Consider the following 26,343-nt stretch of genomic DNA (forward strand, 5'->3'; position numbering starts at 1 on the left):
CCCTCGCTGTAGTGCGGACACCAGTTGTCTCCTCAGCGAAAAACAGAGTGCGATTGCATCTGCTTCCTATTTATATACACCTGTCGGGGGCGGTGCGCATTATGCAAATATCGCACGCCAATTCCATTGGCTTGTTTTAGTTTACACGAAGATGATAGGGCTCTCTAAGCGATATCCCAATTCGTCGGTCACTACTGACGTACGTCTCCGTTCCCTCCTTCAGGGAACGAGGGTTACATACGTAACCGAGACGTTATTTAGATTGCTCCTGCTCACTAGAACATATTTCCTCTTTTCCGTGTAAGTGCAAACCATGCATTCATACTCCTTTCTCTGACCAACTGGATCATCCTCGTGCAGCACTGCAAACCAAAGCAGAGACTACAAGAACATGTAGGAAAGGACAGACGAAATGCTTGACATGCAGTTTATTAGGAATGTATAAATCCATTGCATTAAACCAGTGCAAAAGTCAATGTGTGTGTATGATCATGTTTTGTTTTAGAATGGAATATATTGTGTATGAATCTAAATAGTAATAAGTTAATGGGGTGCATAAGAATTGTAAAAATTAAGATCATTTACATTTTACTTAATTAAATTTTACATTTCACTTGTTTGCAATGTGTTTTAAGGCAATCAACTGTCACCTGCAGGTCTCATGTCCTTGTGAAACCACAGTGAACATGACATGATTGCAATTTCACATATCAGAAATACAATTCTTACTAGTAAAAACTTCATTCTTACTAGTAAGAATGAAGTTGTTACTAGTAAGAATGAAGTTTTTACTAGTGGAAATGTAATTCTTGATATCAACAATTCATTTGTTGATATCAGGAATTACATTTCCACTAGTAACAATGTTAATTCTTGATATCTGTAATTGTATTTTCACTAGTGAAATGTCACCATAGGCTGCCATTCAAATTCAATTGTTGATATCAAGAATTGAATTCTTACTAGTTGAAATTCCAATTTCACATATCAGAAATACAATTCTTACTAGTAACAACTTCATTGTTACTAGTAACAACTTCATTGTTACTAGTAAAAACTACATTCTTACTAGTAAAAACTACATTCTTACTAGTAACAACTTCATTCTTACTAGTAAAAACTACATTCTTACTAGTAACAACTTCATTCTTACTAGTAAAAACTACATTCTTACTAGTAACAACTTCATTCTTACTAGTAAAAACTACATTCTTACTAGTAACAACTTCATTCTTACTAGTAAGAATTAAGTTTTTACTAGTGGAAATGTAATTCCTGATATCAACAATTAAGTTCTTGATATCAACAATTGATATCCTGGGAATGAATAAAAGTCAAAACGGCTTGTCGAAGTGTAGGTAAGGCGCGTTAAAAATAGTTTTGACGCAAACTGACAGAGGTTCGAATCCGCCTTTTGCCGAACTCGCTCTACTTCCTTTTCCCATCCATCAGATTGGAAAGGCATTTATCTTCAATACAAATTAAGATATAAAAATAAGATATTCAAAAAGTGTCGAACTTGCGAACTTAAGAAATTAAAAAGACTTCCTATTTCTGCGGTTTGTGCATTTTATAAGTCCAACTGCATCGTTGACAAAGTGGATGTAAACTGACTACAACGCACTGCACCATGCAGCACCAAAATTCGTAATAATGGAAGTATACCGCTCAATTCATTTAGTGTATTTATGTATATTGATACACCGTTTACTCTTTTATGAAACTATCATAGTTAATGAAGCCCAAGTGCCACCTACAGGCCTATTAGTGTAGGCTGGTGAAATGGTGACATGAAAAGAAAGTACTTTATTATGTTACCATTTTTGATAATTATGCAGCATTATGAAAAAAGTCTCTTAATAAACTCCTCCTGCATTTATTTGATCAAAAACAGCAATATAGTGAAAGATGATTACAATTTACAGTGATGGTTTTCTATTTTAATATACTTTTAAATATAATTTATTCCTATAATTTATGCTGTTATTTTCTAACATTTTATTCATCAAAGAATCTTGGAAAAAAATGTATCACAGGTTATAAAAAATATAAAGCAGCACAACTATTTCTAACATTGATAATAAATCATCATATTAGAATGATTTCTGAAGGACCATGTGACACTGAAGACTGGAGTAATGATGCTAAAAAATTCAGTTTTGCTTCACATAAATCAATATATTTTGAAGTATATTAAAACAGAAGACCATTATTTTAACAGTAAAAATATTTCACAATATTACTGTTTTTTCTGTATTTTTGATCAAATAAATGCAGCCTAACCTATATAGCTATAACCTATATATATATATATATATATATATATATATATATATATATATATATATTGCCCCTTTTTTACATCTGAGCCCCTGCCCCTGAGGAACTCTCTGCATGTCCCTGTCTGTTATTATTGCATATAGTTTAATGTACAACAACACTAATGTACAAATATTATCTGACACCATTTATAAGTAGCATCTAACTACTATGTGCACTTATTGCAAAGAGAATACTTTTTTATAGGGCAGATAGAATATTTAGCTTTTTTCACTTAGTGTAAGTAGCATATAAGAAATGGTGCTGTTTTCACTTAGTGTAATTCTATTGCTATTATATTCTATCAATTAGTGCAAATAGATTCTATTGCTATTTCACTTAGTGCAAAATTAAACGTACCTTGGAATATCCAATCTGTGCGCTTAGATTTGTAAACCATATCGGTTTTTCGATCCGCCTATACCCACAAATTTGTAAACCATGCCCACGCTTCGCAGTCTGTTCCCACGGATTCTGTACTTAAACTGTACTCATCCAAGAAGAGAACAGGCTTAAAATATTAATAAAATAATGATATTTTTATATAGGGCAAATAGAATGAATCTTAGGCCAATTACTTTTTGTGTATGCCTATGTGGAATGCATCAAATTGTCTTAACTGCATGCTTAAAATAATTCTCTGAAGCACTTTTTTCTAACTCAGAAGACACAGATTTTAGGGTAAGGTCAAGAAGGGATACAGCTATGGACACTGGGAATGTGCTAAATTAATATTTGGTCATTTCATTACTGTATGAGCACGAACAGCCCATTACCAACACATGTATATCAAACTTATAAAAACTTTGTAAACATGGAGAACAATAAATGACCACACATGCTGAGTTTTATGAATTTATTATGCTGGTGGTGAGTGTAAAATCAAATTCAAAACAGCCATTTCACTTGGAAGATTAAGGCTGTGATATTAATGTTGGCCACTAGAGGGGGCCATACGATAAGGAATCTTTTAACCTTAATCTTTTCTCTATAATTTTTTTCTTTGTTTTTTCCCTTTTACATGCCCCAATAAAATATTATTTGTCAAGTTTCCAGACATGATTGCTGTAGGCCTACATTTAAAATGAAGAGACCTTTTTATTGGTCTCTTTTAACATAACATACACAATTCCGTTCTATTCCGTATTGTTTTGCAGGCAAAAGCTCTGTAAACTACAATCACCAAAACAACACTTCATGATAACAATGTAATGGAACAGTAGAGGCACTTTACCAAAACAGAAAAAAAAGTTTACGAATAAAGCATTCATTAGTTATTTTAGGTTTTAAGTAAACATTATTTTATAAAGTAAAACGACAATAACAACGACAACAACAATAATAATAACAGGCTGACAACCCGATGGGCAAGATTACATTATTATTAAATCCTTTTCTCTTCCACTCCGAACCCACTACAATTGAGACATTCCAGATGCATATTTCATTCAAATATATTATGCAACTGGACTATCAGACAAGTTATCCAGTGTTATATTTAATGTGACATTAAAATGGCCAATGGGAATAGGAAAGAGGTTCAAAAAGACTTTATCATTCATCTTGTCCAATGTGGCCCTTATACTTCAAGTTAATGGACAACATATTACTATAAATAAAAATAATACAAGTTATTAGCACATTACAGTGTAGCTATCATGCCATATTTACGCATCCATTGGACAGAGAGTGCAAATATTTCGGCTCATTATTAGGCTATCCCATATGAGAAGGTGTCGGTGTACATAATACATCAAAATGTACACTAAAAATTTTCAGTAGCCAATAACATTTCATTACACTGTTTTACAATGCACAGGCCTTTAATCAAAGAGAAACACCGGCACGAATTTGGGCACGATGACGACACATTCTGTATTAGAGCCATATGTAAATGTCAGGGATGGAACAATAAAAAAATAGTCCATTGATGCATTAGAAAGTGTAATGAAAACAAAAATAAACATGAAAAACGACACGAGGTTATTTTTCTTATGTTCATGTCAATGGTAAAATAAATGATACATGAATGCCTTGTTCATTTTTTTCCCTTAATTCTCTGAAGGACCCCGTGGCCAATAAAAATAAACAGGATGAAACTACTTTTTTTAACAAAAAAAAATAAAATAAATAAAAAATAAAAAATCAAGCCATAATATAATTTTTATGTTTTATTAACTAAACGAAAAAATAAAGGAGCCATTTCTCTGGACGGATGTTCTTCCTCCATCTTTGGCTTACAGAGGATTATGCGAAAACCACATCTCATTAATATTTATTAGCTCATTACCTTAGCTATTCTTACCTGTAAAAATTGTGTTTCTAGATATCAGTAATTGAATTTTCACTAGTTGCAAGAGCAATTTCAGATATCAACTCTCTTTGTTGATATCAATAATTACATTGTTACTAGTAAAAATGCAAATTTTTGATATCAAGAATTCAATTGTCACTAGTTGAAATGTCAGTTCTTGATATCAACAATTTAATTTCTACTAGTAAAAATGTTCATTTTTGATATCTGAAAATGCATTCCTGATATCAACATAATTTCAGATATGTAAAATGGCTTTCCTACTAGTAACAATCACATTCATGATATCAGAAACTAACATTGTCACTAGTGACAATCAAAATATTGATATCAAAAATGAACATTGTTACTAGTAGCAATTCAATTGTTGATATCAAGAACTGACATTTCAACTAGTGACAACTGAATTATTGATATTAAAAATTCGCATTTTTACTAGTAAGAATTGTATTTCTGATATGTGAAATTGAAATTTCAACTAGTAAGAACTCAATTCTTGATATCAACAATTGAATTTGAATGGCAGCCTATGGTGACATTTCACTAGTGAAAATACAATTACAGATATCAAGAATTCTAGTTTTTACTAGTGGAAATTCAAATGTTGATATCAAGAATACATATTTCTGCGAGTGATGACATCATTGTTGATATCAAGAATTAACATTGTTACTAGTGGAAATGTTCATTCTTGATATCAACAATTGTCATTGTTACTAGTAGAAATGTAATTCCAGATATCAAGAATTAACATTTTAACTAGTGAAAACTGAATTGTTGATATCAAAATTTCATATCCTGGGAATGATTAAAAGTCAAAACGGCTTGCCTATTGCCTTTCCCAGGATATAAATTGCTGATATCAAGAATTCTATTTTTTACTAGTGGAAAATAATTCTTGATATCAAAAATTAGCATTTTAACTAGTGAAAACTGAATTGTTGATATCAAAAATTAACCTTGTTACTAGTGGAAATGTAATTCTTGATATCAAAAATTGCCATTGTTACTAGTGGAAATGTAATTCCTGATATCAAGAATTAGCATTTTAACTAGTGAAAACTGAATTGTTGATATCAAGAATTCATATCCTGAGAATGAATAAAAGTCAAAACGGCTTGCCATAAATCGATGTGGCTTTTCGTAACATTCTAAATCAATACTCAATACAATAAAACAGCATTAAGATGTACATTCTAAGATACAGTTCTGTGTTTGTGTGTGTGTGTGTGTGTGTGTGTGTGTGTGTGTAGATCTGGTCAATCAACATTAGAGCATCACCCTGAGACTGAATTACGCAAAGAACACTAGACCCTGTCAAAGAGCCTGTTTCCACACGGTCACTACATGTGTTTTCTCTAATCGGATAGCTGTCCGATTGTGAAAAGACCAGATGTAAATGCCCTCTGAAACGCATTCGAGACGGATCACTCAAACCACTTCAGGAGGTGGTCTGAGATGCATTCCAGTCAAAACTGAACAGGTCTAAATGAATCTGGTTGTTGAAGACACATATGTAAATTCTACTCCTCCCAAAAATGCTAAAAAACAAACGTGTGAGAGTGTTATAGGCTATGTGACGTTATAGCCAGATATGACAGCGCTACTGCAACACACATCGCCGCAGACAAGCAGCTGAGTATCTCTTCAGAAAGCTAATGCGCAAACTGCCACTAATAAAACTGAAAATAAGTCACAGATGCTCAAAACACAATCTTCATCAAAAGGGTGGTTCATTGTGATTTTACTTTAACTTTAGTTAGTGTGTAATGTTGCTGCTTGAGCATAAACAGTATTTTCAGTTACAGCGCTGAACTTTCAATGCAAACAGAGATATTGTCTTTTAAAAAATGTCAGTTTACTGTCTACAAAAACGACTGGTTTGGACTACAAAGAGCTTCTTCCCGGGTTGGTGACATCATAAACCCTGCAATTAACATAAACTCTGCCCCCGGGAACACGCAACAAAGTGAGCGAGGCCATGTCGTGCAGCATTATAGAAGCAGAACAGTTGTCTACAAAAAGATAATAGAACACATTAATATAGCCTGATATACTAGATGGGGCGCTGAAGACAGCTTCCAGAATCTACAGTTCAATGCTGGATATAGAAAGAAGCAGTTCCCACTTTAAAAGCAGAAGCTGCTGTTTATGGGCCCTAGCTGTAAATATAATTTATTGTTTGTACATGTATTTTAAATGTATTATGTCGCTATTTTTTGGTTGCATTTGGTTTACTTACCATTCATAAACGTCCTTCAAAAATCATGCTTGCAGAGGTTCTGCTTGACCCTCTTCATCATTACTGCTATCTGGGTCTGATTTGGGCTCAATTTAATACGGCAATATAGACACCATTATTTTCCACCAAAGCACATATAACAACTAATGGTAAGGGGCGTGGAATTTCCGTATTCTTCAGCGAATCACAATACACTGGGCCAGCTAACCAATCTGAGCCCATTGTGTATTTCAGAGGGAGTGGTATCATAGAAGCAGGAAGTCAAACCGGCCGTTCAAATGACAACGGAGACAGAGGTGTAGAATAAAGGTAAAATATATGAAAAATACAGCATTTTTTTTTAAAAAACAAAGCATTAAGACATGCGCCCCAAAAACACAATCAAGCCTAGAAAAAAACAGTGAACCACCCCTTTAAAAGTAATGCTGTGGCCACTCTCTCTCCTATTGCGGTCTTTGATTTTGAAAGTAACTGATGGTTGTTTCATGCAGCTTTTATATCCATTTATATCCATTTTGTGGAGACCAAAGTGTAAATGAAATGGTTTTGATAAATCAGATAGCTATCCGATCAGTAAAAACACATGAAGTGACCAGGTGTAAACAGGCCATAAGTGTTCTGCATACCAATAATGCTCTGACATGTGTCAAGAATTAAAACAGATTTTGTATACATATTTGCATATGATAATACTTACATTTTCTCTATTTAGATTACTAGTGGTCTTCCTGGAGGACTTCACCTGCAGCAAGGACAAATATTATAAAATGTTTAAAAAGTATATTAATTTATTGATTTAGCTGTTAATTTTTTGGGTGATCACAAAAATTCTTGAAAGTGGATTGGGACACACATTTTCAAGCTCCAAAGAGGCCAAAAGAAGTACTAAAAAAAAAAAAAACAGTCCACACAACTACGATATGTTCCAGATCTTCTGAAGTAACTGGTTCTTGTGTTCCATGACCAGTTGTGACACGTCATGCTTAAATGTTTAAAAAAGTAAATGAGATTTGAGAAAAATAGCAAAGGTGATTTATTTCATATTTCATTGAAATAACTTCATTCCATCTGTTTCCTCAAACCAAGTGATCATATGACTTGGAATATTGGAATATATTTTGGAAAACTTAGAATATAACACATATGGTTGTATGGACAGTTCTTGTGGTACATTAATTGTACTTTTGTTGCTCTTTTTGAAGCTTGTCAGTTAGGGTCCACAGTGGCTTTACTCTTTCATGGAAGAAAGTCCTAAAGGGTTGGAACAACATGGGGGGGTGTAAATGATTGTATTTTAATTTTTGAGTGAAATACTCTTTTATGAAAATCTTCAACAACACAGATTTTGACTGTACTTACCTTCTTGTAAATGCACCACACGATCAACGCGATCAACACGATCGACGTGATTGACACGATAATCACACCTGCAATTGGCCACTGATCTGAGATGGGTGAAGTGTCAGGTCCAGGTGAAGTGTTGATATGTTCTTGACTGAGTGAATTATTGTCAGTTTCTTGGTTGGATGAAGTGTTGGTAGGTTCTATAAAGAACAATAGAAACAAAAACAGTTAAGAGTTCAAAACTGTGAATATATTCACTCTAATAAAACTCAGTCAGCTTGGTCTGGTAGTTTATTAGTTTTCCTGGTAGTAATGGCCACATATGATTCATGTACCAGAAGGTAGACCTGTTCAAGAGAGCAACACAGATAAGCAGGAAGTAATCAAACGTGTATTATATTTTGAAAAAAAATAATAATAAAAATACTGTACTGTACTGTAAAATCACTGCTCTTATCAGTGTTAAACATTAATGCATTAATAGGTTGTCAGAACTGAAGAACATGGAGATGGAAACCAAATAAACTAGAAAAACGGATGAATGGCACAGGACCAGTCGACATGAAGTATCCCTGAGATATATATATATATGCCTACGTGTGTGTGGTTTACAGTGAGATTACTCGTTCTGCATAAAATTGAATAATTTTAATAAATTTCTTACGGTTGCTAAAGTCGACAGTAAAATTTCCCTTCTGCTCATTGTCATCAATGTAACTCTGTGCTTCACAGCAGGGACGTGCACAGGGGGGTTGCTCAGGTTGCCCGGGCAACTGCCCATATGCCCTTCTCGACTCACGTTGCCCTTCCGAGGTGGAAATTTTTTTTTAAAAAAAATCGTACAATGGATGCATAATTTCACGTAGGCCTAGATTTAAATAAATAAATAAATAAAAAAATCGCAAAGCCTCATTCACTTCCATATTTGGGCACCCGTCCGAAAGTGAAAGTCAGTAGGGGAAGGGCAAACTCTGTTTACGTGGCTGCAGCGCTGCACGCGACCGGCACCTGAGCTGAGCCTGCATGAGCGGCACTAGAAGGAGATTGTCGCAGTTGTCGGGTGAGACGACTTAACGTTGTCGGAAAGGTGAGTAAGGTTATAATCGTTTACGAAAACGAATGAAAAAACGAAAACTACGTGGGAAAAAACATCATCGTTAACTGAAATAAAAATAAAACTAGGCATTACAAAAAAAACGATAACTAACCAAAACTGTAATGTGTGTTTGGCAAAACTAACTAAAATAAAAAAAATTATAGACTAAATGTCCTTAGTTTTCGTCTTTGTCAATGTCTTTCGTAGAGCAAACGATCAGCTTCATTTCATTTCCCTGCGTCTCTCACTCACGCGTCTCTCTCACATACTCGCGCACGCACAGCCCCTCCCCTCCGTGCACACCGCGCCTCCATGAGAACGAGTGTTGGAAGCAAGTTCGCGAAAGGTTGGTATCTCGTGAAAACCTTTACACAATCACACATTAAAAAGTGGTATAATTTTTTTTTAATTCTGAATATAATTTTGTCAGTGTGTTAATGTCGACCCGAGAAGCGATTGCTACTTTAGAAAGTTAACTAGAAGCAAGTTTGAGGTAAAATGCACTTGGGTTGTCGATGTCAAAACATTATTTAAGCTGTGATTCCAGTTAGGAATAATTGACGACGGGCCGTTGAATTATTAGAAAAATATTGCACACCTGAGGTGGTGATTCGGTCACGACTCGAAGCGGAGTCAATTCTCAGTCCTTCATATAGCCCTTAATTTTTTTTTGGGGGGGGGGGGGGTGCCCTTTTTTTAGGTCAGAGCAACTGCCCCTCAAAATTCCTGTGCACGTCCCTGCTTCACAGGACCACGAATCATAAGTAACGTTGTTGATAGTTAGACATAATCCATCCTGGTCCTTTTCCAGCGAGACTCCGGACTTGTTCATTTTTCGACAGGTCTCCGTCTGGTCATCACAGTACTGTGCAATCTGAGTTGAGATCGTGTCATTTTCTTTCTTACAGCTCACTGTCACTTTACTGGCGTTGTCCCATTTGGGAAAACGCCGACGGAACTCTCCTGTCGTTGTTTGCGACATCTCAACTGCGCCTGTCAAAATATATTAAAATACATTAAAATATAAGTAATCAAGTAATAGATTAACACGTATGTAATAACGATCCGGAACTGTCAAATATTAAAACACTTACTTGGGATAAGAAGTAAGATTATAAGAAAGACGCGATCTTTGTTGCGGTTTCGAACAGGTTATTGTACACAGGTAACTAAAAGAGTGCGTCACTGTCAACTCAGTTCCTTTGCCTGGGCGTGATTTTCGTGATTTACCTTTGGCCAGGTGACCGGATGTTGTGTTGTACACTACTGTAAAACAGACCTACCTTTGAAATTATGTTTTGAATTAATTTCAAAAAGAAATAAGGCGTTTAAGGCAAGAAAACATTATTGTTCAATGATTACATAAACAATAAGAGAGCTCAGACACTGGTAAGGAGAAAAACAAGAGTTCCCCATGTAAAGATGATATAGGCTATGTTATGAGATGATTAAGCATTTATCTGATATATAATTAAATATGATATTAATACTTTTTAATATGGTACGGGAGACAGGAGAAATGCCCAATGCCATGGAAGCACAAGGTTATAGTACTGAACACGGAAAGGATCATTCTCACACCTATAACTACAGACCAATATCACTGACATCAAATATAGGCAAACTAATGGAACAGATGGTTATGAACAGATTTTCATGTTATAGAGACCAAGAACATTTTGTCTCCTTATCACAGTGGATTTCTAAAGGGGAGAAATAATATGCATTCAATTTTATGCCTGGAAAATGAAATAAGAATGGCACAAGTTAGTAAAGAGGTAGTAGTTGGTGTGTTTTTCAACACTGAAAAGGCGTATGCCATGCTGTGGAAGGACGGTATATTAATGAAGTTAGATAGTATGGGGATTAACTTAAATTTTCTGTTTGGAAGATCAATTCAGGTGAGAGTGGGCTCCATATTCTCAGTCTTATCCTGTAGAGAATGGTAGTCCCCAAGGAAGTGGAAGTAGTCCTGTTCTTTTTAACTTGATGATAAATAAACATTTTTAACAATATTGATGTGGGAGTATGGTCATATGCGGATGATGGTGCATTATGGAAAAGGGGATGAAATGTACCATATGGAGAAAGGAAATACAAAATGCTGTAAATGAAGTTGAACTGGGCTAAGAAGTGGGATTTTAGATTTTCTGTGGCAAAAACTCAGATGATATGTTTTTTGAACAAGAAAATGAATCCCTTATTGAATATTAAAATGTATGCACATAAATTGGAAATAAGTAAATGTTATTCGATTTCTCAAAATTAAACTTCAAAATACATACACAAACTGATAGAAAAATGTAAAAAAAAAAAGATAAACATATTAAGGTGCTTGAATAGGGTGCAAGTAGTCAGTCAATGAAAAGAATATATAAAGCAGTGATAAGACAGCTCATGAGAGTAAAACATGGATTAAAAAGAATGAGACGATGATGACACTTGCAATGAGAATATGTTGCAGAGCAGTAAGATCATCGCCAGTTTTATCATTACAGGTTGAAATAGGAGAAATGCCCCTAGTTTTATAGGCTTCAGTTGAGGATGAGTGTAACCAGGTGGGATTCAGGCAGAGATCCATTTGCAAGCTTTATTTAAAGTAAGCGTGGTCGTACAGGCAGAGTCAAAGCAGGGGCAAACAGGAACAGCAAGGGCTAGGCAGAATCTTGGTCAGGATACAGGCAGTAGATCAGGGCAGGCAGATATTGTTCACAGTCCAGATAACAATAAACAGTCCAAAGGCAGAAGGCAGAGAATCATAAACCGGAAACAGGCAGGATACAAATGCTCAGAATTGTAACAGAAGTTAACAAGACCTCGCCATGAGGTGGTGTGTGAGTGAGTCTTAAATAGTCCAGGGAATGTGCTTAGCTGTATGTGGCAATGGGTGATTGGGTTGGAGTGTGCATGTGGCTGGCAGGGAGGATGATGGGAAATGTAGTCCGGGAACTGACAGGAACTGATGGTGACAATGACAATGAGATACTGAACTGGAATAAAGGGTCATTTAGAATGTTATCTAGAAACATAAAGAAATAGCAAGTTTTGGTTGTAATGTTGGGAAGGATGTACAGAGTATGGGACTGAATGATTTTGATATTTCAAGTTACTTTTTCACATTTATTGACCGACAGCTCTCCTGTCCCCATGTTGAGAGAAATAAAGGTCAGAGGTGTTGTGTGTGCTGTGTGAACATGATGGTTATTCTAGATCTAGACTAAATGTGAACATTTACTCATCTCGCTTGCACGAAAACATTCAGTATTCCTCAAAATGAGTAAAAACAGTTGTGCAATCTCAGAATTTTACGCAAACCTGTAATAAATACAAAATATAGCTGCAAGCAGTGATGGCGGGCCCAAGCCCGGTGGCACCGCCACCCCGGTGGCTTCAGGGCAACTGTGCACGGCGGGCAATAGGCATTTAAACCGGTAAAACATCAAAGGACTATGTCAAATTCACTCCACATTTACTGCACTACGAGGTGCCGCTATAGAGCCCCTCCTCCCTGCCCATTTTCAAAGGATTACATGTGCCAAGTTTTAACATTATTCTGATGAATTTTGAAGCAAATCAGGTCAAAATAAGAGGGTGATCTCAATGTATGCTGAAAGTGACACATTTTCTGCTTCCAGTTGGTGGCGCTATGACTTTGAATCACAATAGTCACATCCATGTGATCAGCCTTGTACAACGAAGACTAAGCCAAAGTTTCATCAAAATCAATTAATGTATGCAGAAGTTATAACACTTTGTTTCCCTTTTCTTGCCATAAATTCGTTGCCTCGCCACGGCCAAACCGTTTGAGATATCCAAAATCCGTTTGCAATTAAACAACTTCAATGTGTTAGCAACAAGTTAAAAAAAGTTGGCTGTAAATTGGATAAACCCTGTAGAAGTAGTAGTATAAAATTCATAGCCTGTTTTTTCAAAAAATTAACATTCAAACAAAAATAGCCAACTTCCTGTTGGTCGGAGCTAATGAATGTAAATTAGAAAATTGTCCGGCTTGATGAGAATAATATGTGTACCGAGTTTGGTGACTGTAGGAAAAACTAACCCCCCCACTTTTGTCAAAAGGTGGCGCTACTGAGCCCCTCCACCACGCCCATTTCTATGGCTTTGTCCATGTCTACTGGTTGACAATATTGATGTGTGTGTCGAGTTTCATGCAATTTGAAGCATGTTAAGAGCCTCAAAAACACTCAAGAATATTATTACAGTTTGACCTGTTGCCATGGCAACAATATTTCAAATATCAAAAATCCTGTCATAGGTCTACATCTGCTGTGTATTGACATTACACTGATGAAGTTTGAAGCAAATCAGGTAAAAATAAGAGGGTGATCTCAAAGCATTTCAAAAAGTGATACACTTCCTGCTGCCAGTTGGTGGCGCTATAACTTTGAATCACAATAGTCACATCCATGTGATCAGACTACTACAACCAACACACTCCTGAAGTTTCATAAAGATCAATATATGTATGCAGACGTTATAACACATTTCCTGTTTCCTTTTTCTCGCCATAAATTCGTTGCCTCGCCACGGCCAAACCGTTCGAGATATCAAAAATCCCCTGGCAATTTTTAATCATCAGTGTCTTGACTTCATGCTGACCGAGTTTGGTGGCGATCGGATTAATCGTCTAGGAGGAGTATATCAAATTCCAGAGCATGCGTTTTTCAAACAACCCTTAATAGCTGACTTCCTGTCGGCGTGGCGATTAACTTAGAGCGCGAAAGTTGTTCGGCCCGATGAGGTCTATATGTGTACCGAGTTTCATACTAATACGTGCAAGCATGTTTAATATATGGACCAAATTTTCAGACTTTTTTCAATGTATTTAATCTCACTTTATTAACCACTGTCTTTGCTGCTGACCTTCAATGATCTAATTCAACCATACTAATAAACAAAAATGACTGTAGATTAGATTTAGAAATAAGGTTGTTGAACTTCTTTCTCCTGTATCCTATTTTTCTTTAATCCATCCCGATTGGCAGCACAGAGAAACCTGAAAGGTTTGTTTCAGCTGCACCCTCTACTTTACATGCATAAATATGCATTTCCTTCAGCCTGAGGCTTATTCATTTCACTCTTGGTGTGAAAGGGCCTTTACATTTGCCAAAAAAAAGAACAAACAAGCAAGCCAAGCCCAGGTGAGAAAAAGTAATGCGAAAGTAAAAAAGTAATTTAATTAGTTACTTTTTCAGGCAGTAACGCAATATTGAGTACATACGAACAGTTACAGTGGAACAACAATATATAAACCAAACATATTATTCAGTTCTACATAAATACAGATAGATCTAAAGATCCAGAATCTGGAAGAACAGCAGCAGCAGTGTATATACTAACATTCAAAATTAAAATTGCAAAAAGAATATCAGAACATATTTCATTATTTACATCTAAAGTCATATATCTAGCTCTGCAGTGAATTGAAGAGGTACAACCTAATACATCAGTGATATGCACAGATTCAGTGGCATCCCTCACAAGTTTACAGAGTGAAAAATCTGAAGCATGACAAGATATACAGTACAAAATATTACAGTGTTTGTACAGAACAAGGCAGTTAGGGTTATTGGTATTTTCTTTGGGTGCCAGCCCATGTAGGTGTGGAAGGGAACGAGGACGTGGACCGGCTGGCAAAGAAGGCCCTGAAACAAACACAAGCTGAATTTAAGGTATCAATAAGAGAAAATGAAATCAAGAGATTAATAGCAATAGAAGTAAGAAAGAAATGGCAAAAAAAATGGGAAAAAAGGAAGACATTTATATCAGGTTCAGGGGAGTGTTGGTGTTGAAAAAATAAGGTATGGCAATATGTAAGGATGTTATAATATCAAGAATGAGAATAGGGAATACAACATTAAATTACAGTTTGCATAAAATAGGGAAACATGAAAATGGTAATTGTGACAAGTGTGGACAACAAGAAACGGTAGAACATATTCTAAAATGTGTTGCATATGAAAGAGAAAGATTTCAGAAGGGAAAGATTTGATGGGAATTGATAATTTATCTCTTCTATTAAATAAGTTAAAGCAATCAAAAAATATATGAGGAATTGCTCAAGTTACTAAAAAAAGACTAAAGGAATAACTGAATATAATTTTCACCTTTTCTTTTTCCTTATTCCCTTATCAAATTCATTATCATTGATCATTATAAACAATTTCGTATTTCCTCAAATTAGTCTTTCTCTTGAAGGGAGTGATGTGTATGTATGGGTTAATTAACGTCCTTGCCAACAAAACTTATTCCTTTGAACAGCAACCTTCTTTTTCTCTGTTTGATTTTTCCATCATCTTCATGATCAAAATCTTCCTCTTCTTCTGCTGTGACTGAACCTCCAGATCTCCTCTTCTCTCCATCTTCTGATGTTCCTTCTCCTGCTTCCTCATACAAGTCAGAGATAAGAAATTGGAAATGGTTTTCACTTTCCCAGTATTATCCAATAGTCTCACTGAATGGATCAAGCAGAACAATCAGGTGGCTTACGTGGGGTGCTAGAAGGGGCAGCAATAGTGGCGCATTGGTAGGGATCCCAATTCATCAGTTCAGTTCAGTTCAGATCTAATGTGACTGACTGAAAGGGAATGGAGACGTTATGTCTCATTGCCACAATTGCTGGTCGGGTCACCAGCTAAATCTCGTATGTCAATGTGCATTGGCTCGTTTAGGTTACACTCAAAGGTGATTGTGCTCTCAGGCGAGATCCCAATTAGTCAGTTCAGTTCTGATGTAACGTCTCCGTTCCCTCCTTCAGGTTACACATGTAACCCAGACATTCTATCTAATAACGTATTAGACAGGACTGTTGAACAGATCGTAAACTAATGAAGACGCAGGAGCCGGCTAATAATGAAGTAAAACCTGGAAGTGCTGGATGTAAACAGAGAAGAGATTGTGGAATAAAGTCATTATTTTTATTTTGTTTTTGCACACATAATTATTCTCGTCTCTTCATAACATTAAGGTTGAATGACTGCAGTCACGTGGACTTTTTTAACAATGTCTTTAGTACCTTTCTGGACCTTAAATTGCTGTCTATAGAGGAGTCATATACCTCTCGGATTTCATCAAAAATATCTTAATTTGTGTTCAGATGATGAATGAAGATCTTACGGGTGTGGAATGACGTGAGGGTGAGTAATTGACTCTGTAATTCGATTATTAATTGTAAATTCTGGGAATTCAATTTTGCTACTGATACTGAGTGCAAGATTAATAAAATGCTGAAAATAGTAGATTATATATTATGATGAGAAAGTGATTTAGAGTATTGTAGTATGACTTATATAGTGTGTGTCTCAATCAGCTCCCTAGTTCAGTAGTCAGGGCACTGATCAGGCAGTCGGCCACATTCATTTACATGAAATACTGATACACGACCTGAAGCTAGAGAGCAGATTGAGACACAGGGATAGTTTCAATCACTGAGAGATCTGAAATAGAGAAAAGCTGTGATTGATGTTCATTGTTGAAAGTTTTTGATGCCATCTAGTGGATGAAACTGGTTTTATTGCCAGTGTGTCACTTCCTGATGAAAGAGACTGAAGATCTTCACTGAATGTTCATCAGATCAGTTAGAGCTTCAGGTGCTTCATCAAGGGAAACGGCACAAAACAGTGTCTGATAATTGTTCAAAATGACCATCAGCATGTGGATTATCATTGTGTTCTTCAGCAGTATGGAAGGTAAGAAATGATCTTTTCTCTAGCAGAATATTGTTTTATTGGTTAAGATCACTGGTCAAATGACTTACTGGAACCGTTTCAGTTCATGCTGCACACAATTCTTGAGTTTACTCAACACAATTAAAGATTTCCAAACAACTTTTCAACATTTATGCAAGATTCAAATAAAACAGCAAGCTTGACAAAAGTAATAGTAATGCTTGACAATGCAAGGCGAGTTTATTTAAATGCTTTAAAAAATATTTAAAAAGCAATCATAAAAAATCATATGAGATAAAAAAGAAATTATAAGTTATAAAATTATATAAAAAATAATAAATGCATTAAAAAATAGATAAAATTCTACATTAAAATGAATATGAGGGACATAAAAGGAAGAGAGGATTTTAGAAAAAGAACAGTGATCAGTACAGCACAGAAACAGCTTAATATCTGCCATGGATTTTAGTCAGAGGCCATTATCGGCTACTTTAAAATTGATTCTGAATAAAACTGGAAACAGTGTAATAACCTAAGAACTGGTGTGAAAGTTTTTCTGGTTTTGGTCAGGAGCCTGGCAGCGACATTTTGTATTCACTGAAACTGTCTAATAGTCTTTATAGGAAGGCAGTTAGAAGTCCCTGCAGGGAATGAATGCATGAATAAGCTTCTCTAGGTCTTGCTTAGACACAATCTGATTTGTGCTGCTTTTAGTTGGTAGTATATGGTTTGTTATGGTTTTGATGTGGTTTCTGAAGATAGGATCAGAATCCAGGATGACACCAAAATTCCTGACTTTAGTTTCTAAACCCCTGGAGTCAAGGCATGCATTCACCTTATTTCATCTTCATTGCCAAACACAATGACGTCTGTTTTGTCTTTATCTAACTGAGGAACGTTTTTGCACATCCAGCTGTTCATTTCATTTAAGCGCTGACACAGGGAGTCTATGGGATTGGGACTGAACCTTGATTTTGCCAAGTAAGACATGTTCCTGGTTCAACCTATTTTGTTGATCCTGAAACAACATTTCTGTCCAGAAATTTAGTTCCAACCCTATCCCTATCCATGAGTTATCCCTAAAATCAGAGAGAAATTATATAATTGAATAACACTGATGTAGAAGCACCTAACCCTGGTTGGTGAAATCACATTCACCATAGACCTAGATGGATCTGGGTGTTATCAGCATAGTTGTGATAAGCAGTATTGTTGTTTTGTGGGAACATATACAAACTGAACAGTAAAGGCGTAAGGATCGAACCTTGTGGAACTCCTTATATCGAAGCAGTCCAGTCAGATTCATAACTGCCTATTCTCTTCCTTCTAAATATGACATGAACACCTCAGACAGTCCTACCCATTTTCCCAGTCTGTTGAGGAGTATATTGTGATCAACAGTATCAAATGCAGCACTAAGATCTAGTAATACCAATACTAAAGTTTTGCCAGCGTCAGTATTTAGCCGAATATCATTTAATATCTTAAAGTGGTGGTTATTTATGATTTCACTTTTTTAACTTTAGTTAGTGTGTAATGTTGCTGTTTGATCATAAACAACATCTGCAAAGTTACGACGATCAAAGTTCAATGCAAAGTGAGATATTTTCTAGAAATCGCTGTTTAAGGACTACAACAAATGGCTGGTAGGGACTACAACAAGCTTCTTTCTGGGTTGGTGACATCACAAATCCCAAAATTTACATAAACCCCGCCCCTGAGAACACACAACAAAGGGGGCGGGGTCATGTTGGGCTGCTTTAGAGAAGAGGAAGAGTTGTTGTAGTCGAGTGTTGTTGACATGCTGTCATTTTACAGCGGACTGCTTCACAAACGAGGATCAATTCAACACTAGATTTTCAAAAGATGAACATGACTGCACATGCTAGTGGATGAGTTGAATCAACTCCACAGCAACTACATAAATTTATCCACTATCCATTCAGAAACGTCCAGTTTCATTCTAAAAGTTGTAACTTCTTCCTGAGTCTCTCCATCAGTGTCGACTCCGGTTTGAACAATGTAAGGCTGAACACCGTTACTGACAATCCTCATTTTGTCTGCGTGAGATTCTCCAGCTTTGTTGTTGTTGAGCTGTTAAAGCTCCGCCCTCTTCTGGAAAGGGGGCGGGAGCAGCAGCTCATTTGCATTTAAAGGGACACACACAAAAACGGCGTGTTTTTGCTCAAACCCAAATAGGGGCAAATTTGACAAGCTACAATAAATGATCTGTGGGGGATTTTGAGCTGAAACTTCACAGACACATTCTGGAGACACCAGAGACTGATATTACATCTTGTAAAAGGGGCATAATAGGTCCCCTTTAATGAGTGCTGACTCTGTGCTGTTACGCATTTGGAAATTAGATGGGAAGTTGTCCCGTCATTTGGCATTTGTAAATGTAAACATTTGATAATGGGATGCAAAGTACAAGTTTCTGTGTAAACTACAAAAACGCTAATTTGTTAAAACAGTGTAGTCATGTTCATGTGTATTACGTGTTCAGTTTACAGGTACATAGTTTTCCTTTACGAAATGACATTGCGATCTACTGGCCTGGCATGAATAATACAACGTTTTTAATCATTTTTGCAGATCCGTGTGAACGGGGATCAGGGATTTTGACAGCGTTGTCATCTGTCCATGAAAAACAAAAACATTTTTAATAGTACATTTGTCATGTAAACACCCAAAGTTAGTGGGGGCAGACTAACCTCAAAGCTACATGTTATTCATTTTATTATTGAAAAAGGATGCAAAATAATTGCATTTCTGATTAGAAAGCAGTCCAATAGTTTGCTGGTTGGTTGCACTACTGTTGTATCTCCATGGTGCCTCATGTACGGGACATGTGAATGTCTTTTAATTATTCCACAAGTTTTGACGCGTTTCTTCTTGTCTTGTATTCACCACACGAAGTCCATAGTTTCCGTTATCATGGTTTATTCTTCCAAGTCAATAAAGAATCATATTTCTCAAATACAGCATAATCCTCTTGCTCAGCGATGTCTTCTCTCAACAACTTATTTGTAAAGATACTATACTTATGAGCCAATTTATGCTATATGTCAATTATATAACGGTCAAAAGCTTTGTGTTCTCCCACCGCTCGTCTGAACTTATTGCATGTGCGTCAATATCTCTTTGCGTGCCCTAACAAAAATGACGTCACTGAACATGCGCAGTAAGAACACATATAAACCAAATAAATATATTCAACAATAAATCACTTATTAACCAAAACAATTATTGTACCAAATTTACATAATAAAAATGTGAAAAAATAAAATGGTGAAATATGAAATATGGCTCTTACACCTCACTCTTGCTAGTAATTTTCCTGATCTTAACTGGTGCAAGTTTATCAGTCGTTGTTGATTTCAACAGATTCCACCTACATGGGAACTTGGAAATAGCATAAAGTTTTCTTATTTACTAACTCTGAATGTTACCTGTTTAACCCTTTATTCATATTGTTTCAGGTCTTGTGAACAGTAACTTCGATGAGTTCAAGACGGTGATGGAGGGAGACGTTCTGACTTTGCAAACAGGAGTTCCTGAACTAAAAGGAGAGGATGAAACAATGTGGCTGTTTACAAATGGCAGCCAAACCACTCGTATAGGACAGATGTACCGGAGTAAAGTATCGCTTCATAAGAGACTCGCTGACAGATCGCAGATCAACCAACAGACAGGATCACTGACCATCTGGAACATCAGCGCTGATGAATCTGGACTTTATAAGCTTGAACTCACCATCAATGAATTCATCTCTAGGAGAACATTCAGAGTTGATGTATATGGTAAGATTTAACTACAGCCAATACAAGAATAAATACAGAGTGTGACACATATTAGACCAGTATATATAGAGCCATAAAGTAAAATATTAGTCTTGAGTGTGAAGAATCTAATAATTATTTTGACACTTAGTGTCACCCCAGTTAGCATTTCAGAATCTTCTTTATATAAAGCAGGTCCTGAGATTTTTTTTTTTCTTTTTTAACCTTAACCTTAAGACCTTTCTTAAGAGCAGAGACTGGATTCACAAAACATTAAAATAAAGTTAAGAATGTTTTGTATTTCCAAAAACGTTTCTTAAGAATGTTCTTGCCTTTTCTAAGATTATTCTAAAGGCAAAACATAAGAATCACAAACATATTTGAATACCTAAAAAATAACACTCTTAAAAATCATTGTAAATAAACTCATACGGGTGATTTCCCAAACAGGGTTTAAATTACGCCAAGACTGGAGTAGGCCTTAATCTAGAATAGTTAATCATAGCTTTAAAAACATATTAGGTACCACTATTGCTACTACAAGGGATGAGCATAAGTACTCTGAAGTGACACTAATGATTGATAATGTGAACAATAATCAGTTGTAATTGGGTGAAATGACATTTGCTACATTTGAAATTTGGAACATCTTCATTTTATTGAATAGATTAGCCAGTCTTCGGCAAGAATATTCATTTAATCAGATTCACCAAAGCCTCTCATTTACTTAAAAATAAGATGTTTGAACTTTTCAGAATTTATCTCAAGAAAAGCCTTAACTTCTTTGGTAAGGTTTTTGAGAATCTGACCCCAGATTTTATAGATCTCATTATGACTGAATCTGCCGTATCTCCAGTGTGATTTCTGTGTTCTCTTGCCCTGAAGCACCAGTTTCTGTGCCGGTCATCAGCAGTTCCTCATCAGATAGCTCAATCCACGCTCAAGGTGAGTCCCGCTGTTTTTCCATATATTCATTTATGTATTTCAGCAGACAATGCAGAGCAAACTTTGAGGCTCAGACCTCTGAAACATCAATCTGAAACATGTGACTATTTGACTCAACGTTGTGCGAATACCAATACTTGAGGTACAACAAAGACTGAGCTGAGGGGACTTAGCATCTTTATCCTATAAAGCAGGGGTTTCAAACTCAGTTCCTGGCGGGCCACCGTCCTGCAGAGTTCAGCTCCAGCCCTAATTAAACACACCTGAACCAGCTAATCAAGGTCTACAGGATTACTAGAAACTTCCAGGCAGGTGTTTTAGAGCTAAACTCTACAGGACAGTGGCCCTCCACTGGAGTTTGTGCTATAAATTTCATACAAGAATTTTTAAAGCCTCTGCCTAGGGAAAATAATTGCATTGATTATTTGGGTCATTGTTGTAATGGTAATATATTTACTTTTCCAGATGTTTGCCATTACTTGCATCACGTTTTGTCCAAGTGCAATTCTTCTGTTGATGTCTGGTCTTGAGTCACCACCACTATTGACAATTTTGGATCCAAGGAAGGGAAATCTTGTACTGATTCAATTTCTTCATTGTCGATTGTTATATGGACTGTGCCGTTGCCTGCTGTTGTCATTTACTTTGTTTTCTTGATGTTAAGGTGTAGCCCCATACACTCACTTTCATCCTTGACACTTTTGACCAGATATTCCAAGTCCTTTTCACTTTCAACAAGCAGGATTGTATCATCAGTGTATCACAGGTTATTGACATTCCTCCCACCAATTTTTACACCAATTTTAATTCATCCAGATTACATCGCCTCATGATAGATTCTGCAAAGAAATTAAACAGAGCCGCTAATAAGAAGCAGCCTTGTCGGACACCTTAAACCAGTCAGTATTGCCAAATGCTGTCCTGACTGTAGCTTCCTGATTCTCGTAGAGTAATTGTATTCATTTCTTTAGATGCTCTGGTGTATCCATTTGCTTCAGGCAGTTCCACAGCTTATCATGATCAATGCAGTCGGATGCTTTATGCTCTAATCTATAAAGCAAATATACACATTTTTTTTCTGGTATTCACGGGTCTTCTCCATGATCCACCGCAGGTTCGCAATTTGATCTCTTGTTCCTAGACCTCTGCGAAAACCTGCTTGGACCTCAGGGAGCGCCCTCTCAACTACTGATCCTATTTAAATGATTTTCAGTAAGACTTAACTTGTAAGAGATGTGAGGCAATGGTTTGATAATTGCAGCATTTTTGCATATTGCCTTTTTTAGGAAGTGGGATAAAGCTGGATTTTTTCCAATCACTGGGCCACGATTTGGTCTACCAAATCTGCCAACAGAGTTCAGTTAGTTGGGATTGGTATTACTTTAAGTAGTTAACTGAGATACAATCCATGCCTGGGGCTTTTCTATATTTTGTGTACAGTTATTTGATTATGTCATCCAGTATCGTGGACTCGCTCGATCAATATTTTGTGTCTAATTATTTACTTATGTGGAAATTAGCCATGTAATCAAGCAAGATGATGTACATCCAGCCTGTTGTTATCTCCAAATAAACCCCTTTAGGCTGATGCATCCTGATCAGGGTTTATTCTCAGATATCAACCAGCTGGATTTACATTATCCCTTACTTATTCTGCACACCTCTCTGGGTGAAGTTCAGCTGTTGTGTTCTTGTTCTGAACGGTCCATAACACTCCAGACCAGAATCTGCTCACAACAGATAAATAGGAGTTTATTTTGAGAAGATTGATACTCAATAAACTCATGAAGACTGGTTTGATTTTAAAACTGATTTTATATCAATATCCACCAGATCCATCACAACCACCAGAAGAGACAGAAGACCCAAACGAAGATTTCTGCTCTGTGTTCTGCTCTGTGAGGAATGATCGAGACGTGTTCATCTCGTGGTATAAAGGGAGTGAAATGATGAATCAGACCAGCAATCCTGATCTCAGCATCAAGCTCAGTTTACCATTAGAGCTTCATTATAATGATCCAGAGATCTACAGCTGCACGGCTGCAAATCCAGTGAGCAACAAGAGCATCCGTCTTCACGTGAACGAGATCTGCCCACGACATAAAGGTACAAGAACGACATTTAACACTGAGGTCTCTTCCTGCCACAATGACCTTTATATAGCTTACTCCACAAAAACATGTAATGACAGAAGATGTTTCTGAACAAGTCTCTTTTGTTTCAGGTTGTGCAGAGCGTTGTGGCGTCACTGAAGCTCTGATTCGACTGGTTTTGTCTGGTCTGGTGGGAATCGCCACTGTTTTCTTTCTGGTTGAGAATATGAGGATCTGCTGAGTTCAGAGAAGATCTGCTGTTTCAGTTTTTGATGCCAATGGTCTGAAATGACTTCCTTTTCACTGGCAATATGACAAAAATGGACTGATCTGATTTTGATGTACTGCACCCACCATCTCGCATTATGACAGTTATCCTAGAATGCACATTAAAGGTATTCTCTTCTCTAAACCAATAAGGTTGTTCAATGAAATTAAACTTTTAAAATGAAAAGCAGTACCAGTGGAGCAGGAAGTGGTCTAGTGGTTTGTGTTCTGCAGTGACACGAAAACTGAAGAGTTAAGCTGTATGAAACCACTGTAAGAGGGAAACAATATACCAAAGAGTATCGGCAAAGCAGAACAATACTAGCAAATAAATGCAATAGAAATGTGTACATTTAAGACTTTTACTTGTCATCTTTTTGATATTTTTGCAGAATTTTTAACAATTGTATCTTTTATATCCTAATAGAACAAAAGGTTAGCAGTACTCCAAAACACTAGTCCCTGGTTTCACAGACAAGGCTTAAGCTAGGCTCAGACTAAAATGAATGTTTGAGCTGTTTTAACAAAGTAACTTGTACTGACATGTCTTAAAATATGTCACTGCCATTGTTTTTTCTCAAGCAGTAATGTTTTTGCACACTTTTAAAAGCTTCTTAAATGTCCTAATTGAACTAAGGCCTAATCCTGGTTTAATCTAAACCCTGTCTGTGAAACCTAGAAATTTCATAGCAAAATGCTGACATTTTCTTGAGAGAATGTAAATATCTAGGCCAGTTATCTTCATTCACAAAGTCAACCATCCAACAAAAAATAAAGCCCACAAGATATTTTATACAATTTAATAATTACATTTTTAAAGTACATATGTGCAAGTGTTAAGTTAGTTTAAAATAAAATACAGAAGTATACACTGACTGATAATACATTTTAGGCAGCACTTCTTAAGATACATACTGTTGTCTGTGTCTTATAACAGCCCAGTAAACAAGCCAAAGGCAGCAGTGGCAAGTAAAAACTCCCCAAGAGGTTTAGTTAACTCTTTTTAGTTAATTTTCTGGCAATCCATGTTTTCACTGTTCTATGGTAGGGGGCGCTCTTGCATCTTCTGAAAAAGTAGAGAATCTCTGGATCAAAACAGGCGTAGCAGCCGAATCAGGTGCTCTCACACATAGATATAGATAATAATGCATTATGTATATCTATGCTCTCACATGTAAGCAGACTTACATGTAAAAATGTAAGTCTGCTTACATCATCAAACAGCATAAATAAAAACTGCCAAATGTTACCAAATAAAATAAACGACTCAAAGAGTTAAAGAGGTAGAAACCTTGGGAGAGATTCAGCTTGGGAAGAGTTTCTCCTCCTCAGGCTGGGACGAGATTACAGTAAAGTCCATGTAACATTCAAACACAGTGACATACAGCATATATAAACTGCGGTTTTACAGTACTTCTGTGTCTGGCAAATGCTTGATACTGATACTGACTGGTGTGTACTCAGGAGAAATAAATCAATTTTGGCAGTCCCGCAAAATTAAATGATCTAAAAATAAAAGATTTTTCAGATCTTTAAAAAACATTTTCCTATGCAGACCTCCATAACAAGGCAATGGTGGTCAAAGTTGACGGTTGTGTCAGCGTGGACTGGATGTTTGTCTGTTGACTGCCATGTATGCCATGAAATGCTCAGGGGTCTCATTTATAAAGTGTGCAAAACGGGGCTGGAAACGTGCGTACGCCAGTTCCCACGCAAAGGTTGTGATCTATAAAGAACAAACTTGATGGGAGTATATGCACACCTTTAAGCAAACTCTGACCCATGCGTACGCATATTTTGTAGACAGAGCAGTTTGGCGACACCGATGGTGAGCTGAGGGACTGACGGCAGATGAAGGAAAACCACTTTAAATCCTCATTATGAGTCAATCATAAATACAATGCATGTTCACAATAACAGTTTAAATAAATAAAAGAATGATTTAAACTCACATGGAAACTCATGTTTTCATTTTGATATACACATTTACATTAATATTACACTTTCACTAATGGCGATAAGCACTGAAATTACATTAGGCCTATGCAGCCATTACGGAGAAGTTAAACAAAAATTATTTGAATTTACATGAATTTTTTGCTACTTTCGATCACTTTTCCTGTGACACGCTGTTTTAATGACAGCGAGGAGCGCTGCACAAAAATTCCTCATTAAACTAAACTGCAGATGTTATGATAAAATATTTTAGTGAGAAGAACGATGATCAGTGATGCACACTTAACTTGGATATTA

The 26,343-nt window shown here is 36.3% G+C and overlaps 1 protein-coding gene and 1 long non-coding RNA gene across 3 annotated transcripts in view; one reads left to right on the forward strand and one right to left on the reverse strand.

The window, feature by feature from the left end:
* The window catches only part of LOC137009695 (uncharacterized), a 31,934-nt gene extending 21,397 nt beyond the window's left edge, over positions 1-10,537 (reverse strand). The window contains exons 1-4 of one of the 2 annotated variants that reach the window (XR_010892944.1): positions 10,410-10,537; positions 9,914-10,308; positions 8,235-8,419; positions 7,573-7,617 (exon numbers count right to left, since the gene is read on the reverse strand). This is a non-coding gene — a long non-coding RNA (uncharacterized lncRNA). Of the gene's footprint in view, positions 1-7,572; positions 7,618-8,234; positions 8,420-8,883; positions 10,309-10,409 lie in introns of both variants that reach the window. The other variant, XR_010892943.1, reaches the window with a different exon arrangement.
* A 5,903-nt stretch (positions 10,538-16,440) lies between these two features.
* LOC137009828 (uncharacterized) lies at positions 16,441-24,366 on the forward strand. The gene is made up of 6 exons (XM_067372372.1): positions 16,441-16,472; positions 16,857-17,024; positions 20,486-20,806; positions 21,671-21,730; positions 23,564-23,836; positions 23,955-24,366. The coding sequence occupies exons 2-6, from the start codon at positions 16,976-16,978 to the stop codon at positions 24,062-24,064; spliced, it is 813 nt and encodes a 270-aa protein (XP_067228473.1). The 5' UTR covers positions 16,441-16,472; positions 16,857-16,975; the 3' UTR covers positions 24,065-24,366.
* Positions 24,367-26,343: the final 1,977 nt, after the last annotated feature.

Source organism: Chanodichthys erythropterus, chromosome 20 (genome assembly GCF_024489055.1).
Source record: "Chanodichthys erythropterus isolate Z2021 chromosome 20, ASM2448905v1, whole genome shotgun sequence".
Lineage (NCBI taxonomy): Eukaryota > Metazoa > Chordata > Actinopteri > Cypriniformes > Xenocyprididae > Chanodichthys > Chanodichthys erythropterus.

Excerpts from the sequence above, each read along its gene's own strand:
- LOC137009828 (XM_067372372.1), top strand. The coding sequence starts at position 16,976 with ATGACCATCAGCATGTGGATTATCATTGTGTTCTTCAGCAGTATGGAA. Across the intron at positions 20,807-21,670 it reads ATTCAGAGTTGATGTATATG|CACCAGTTTCTGTGCCGGTC; the intron begins GTAAGATTTAAC and ends CTTGCCCTGAAG. Across the intron at positions 21,731-23,563 it reads TAGCTCAATCCACGCTCAAG|ATCCATCACAACCACCAGAA; the intron begins GTGAGTCCCGCT and ends AATATCCACCAG.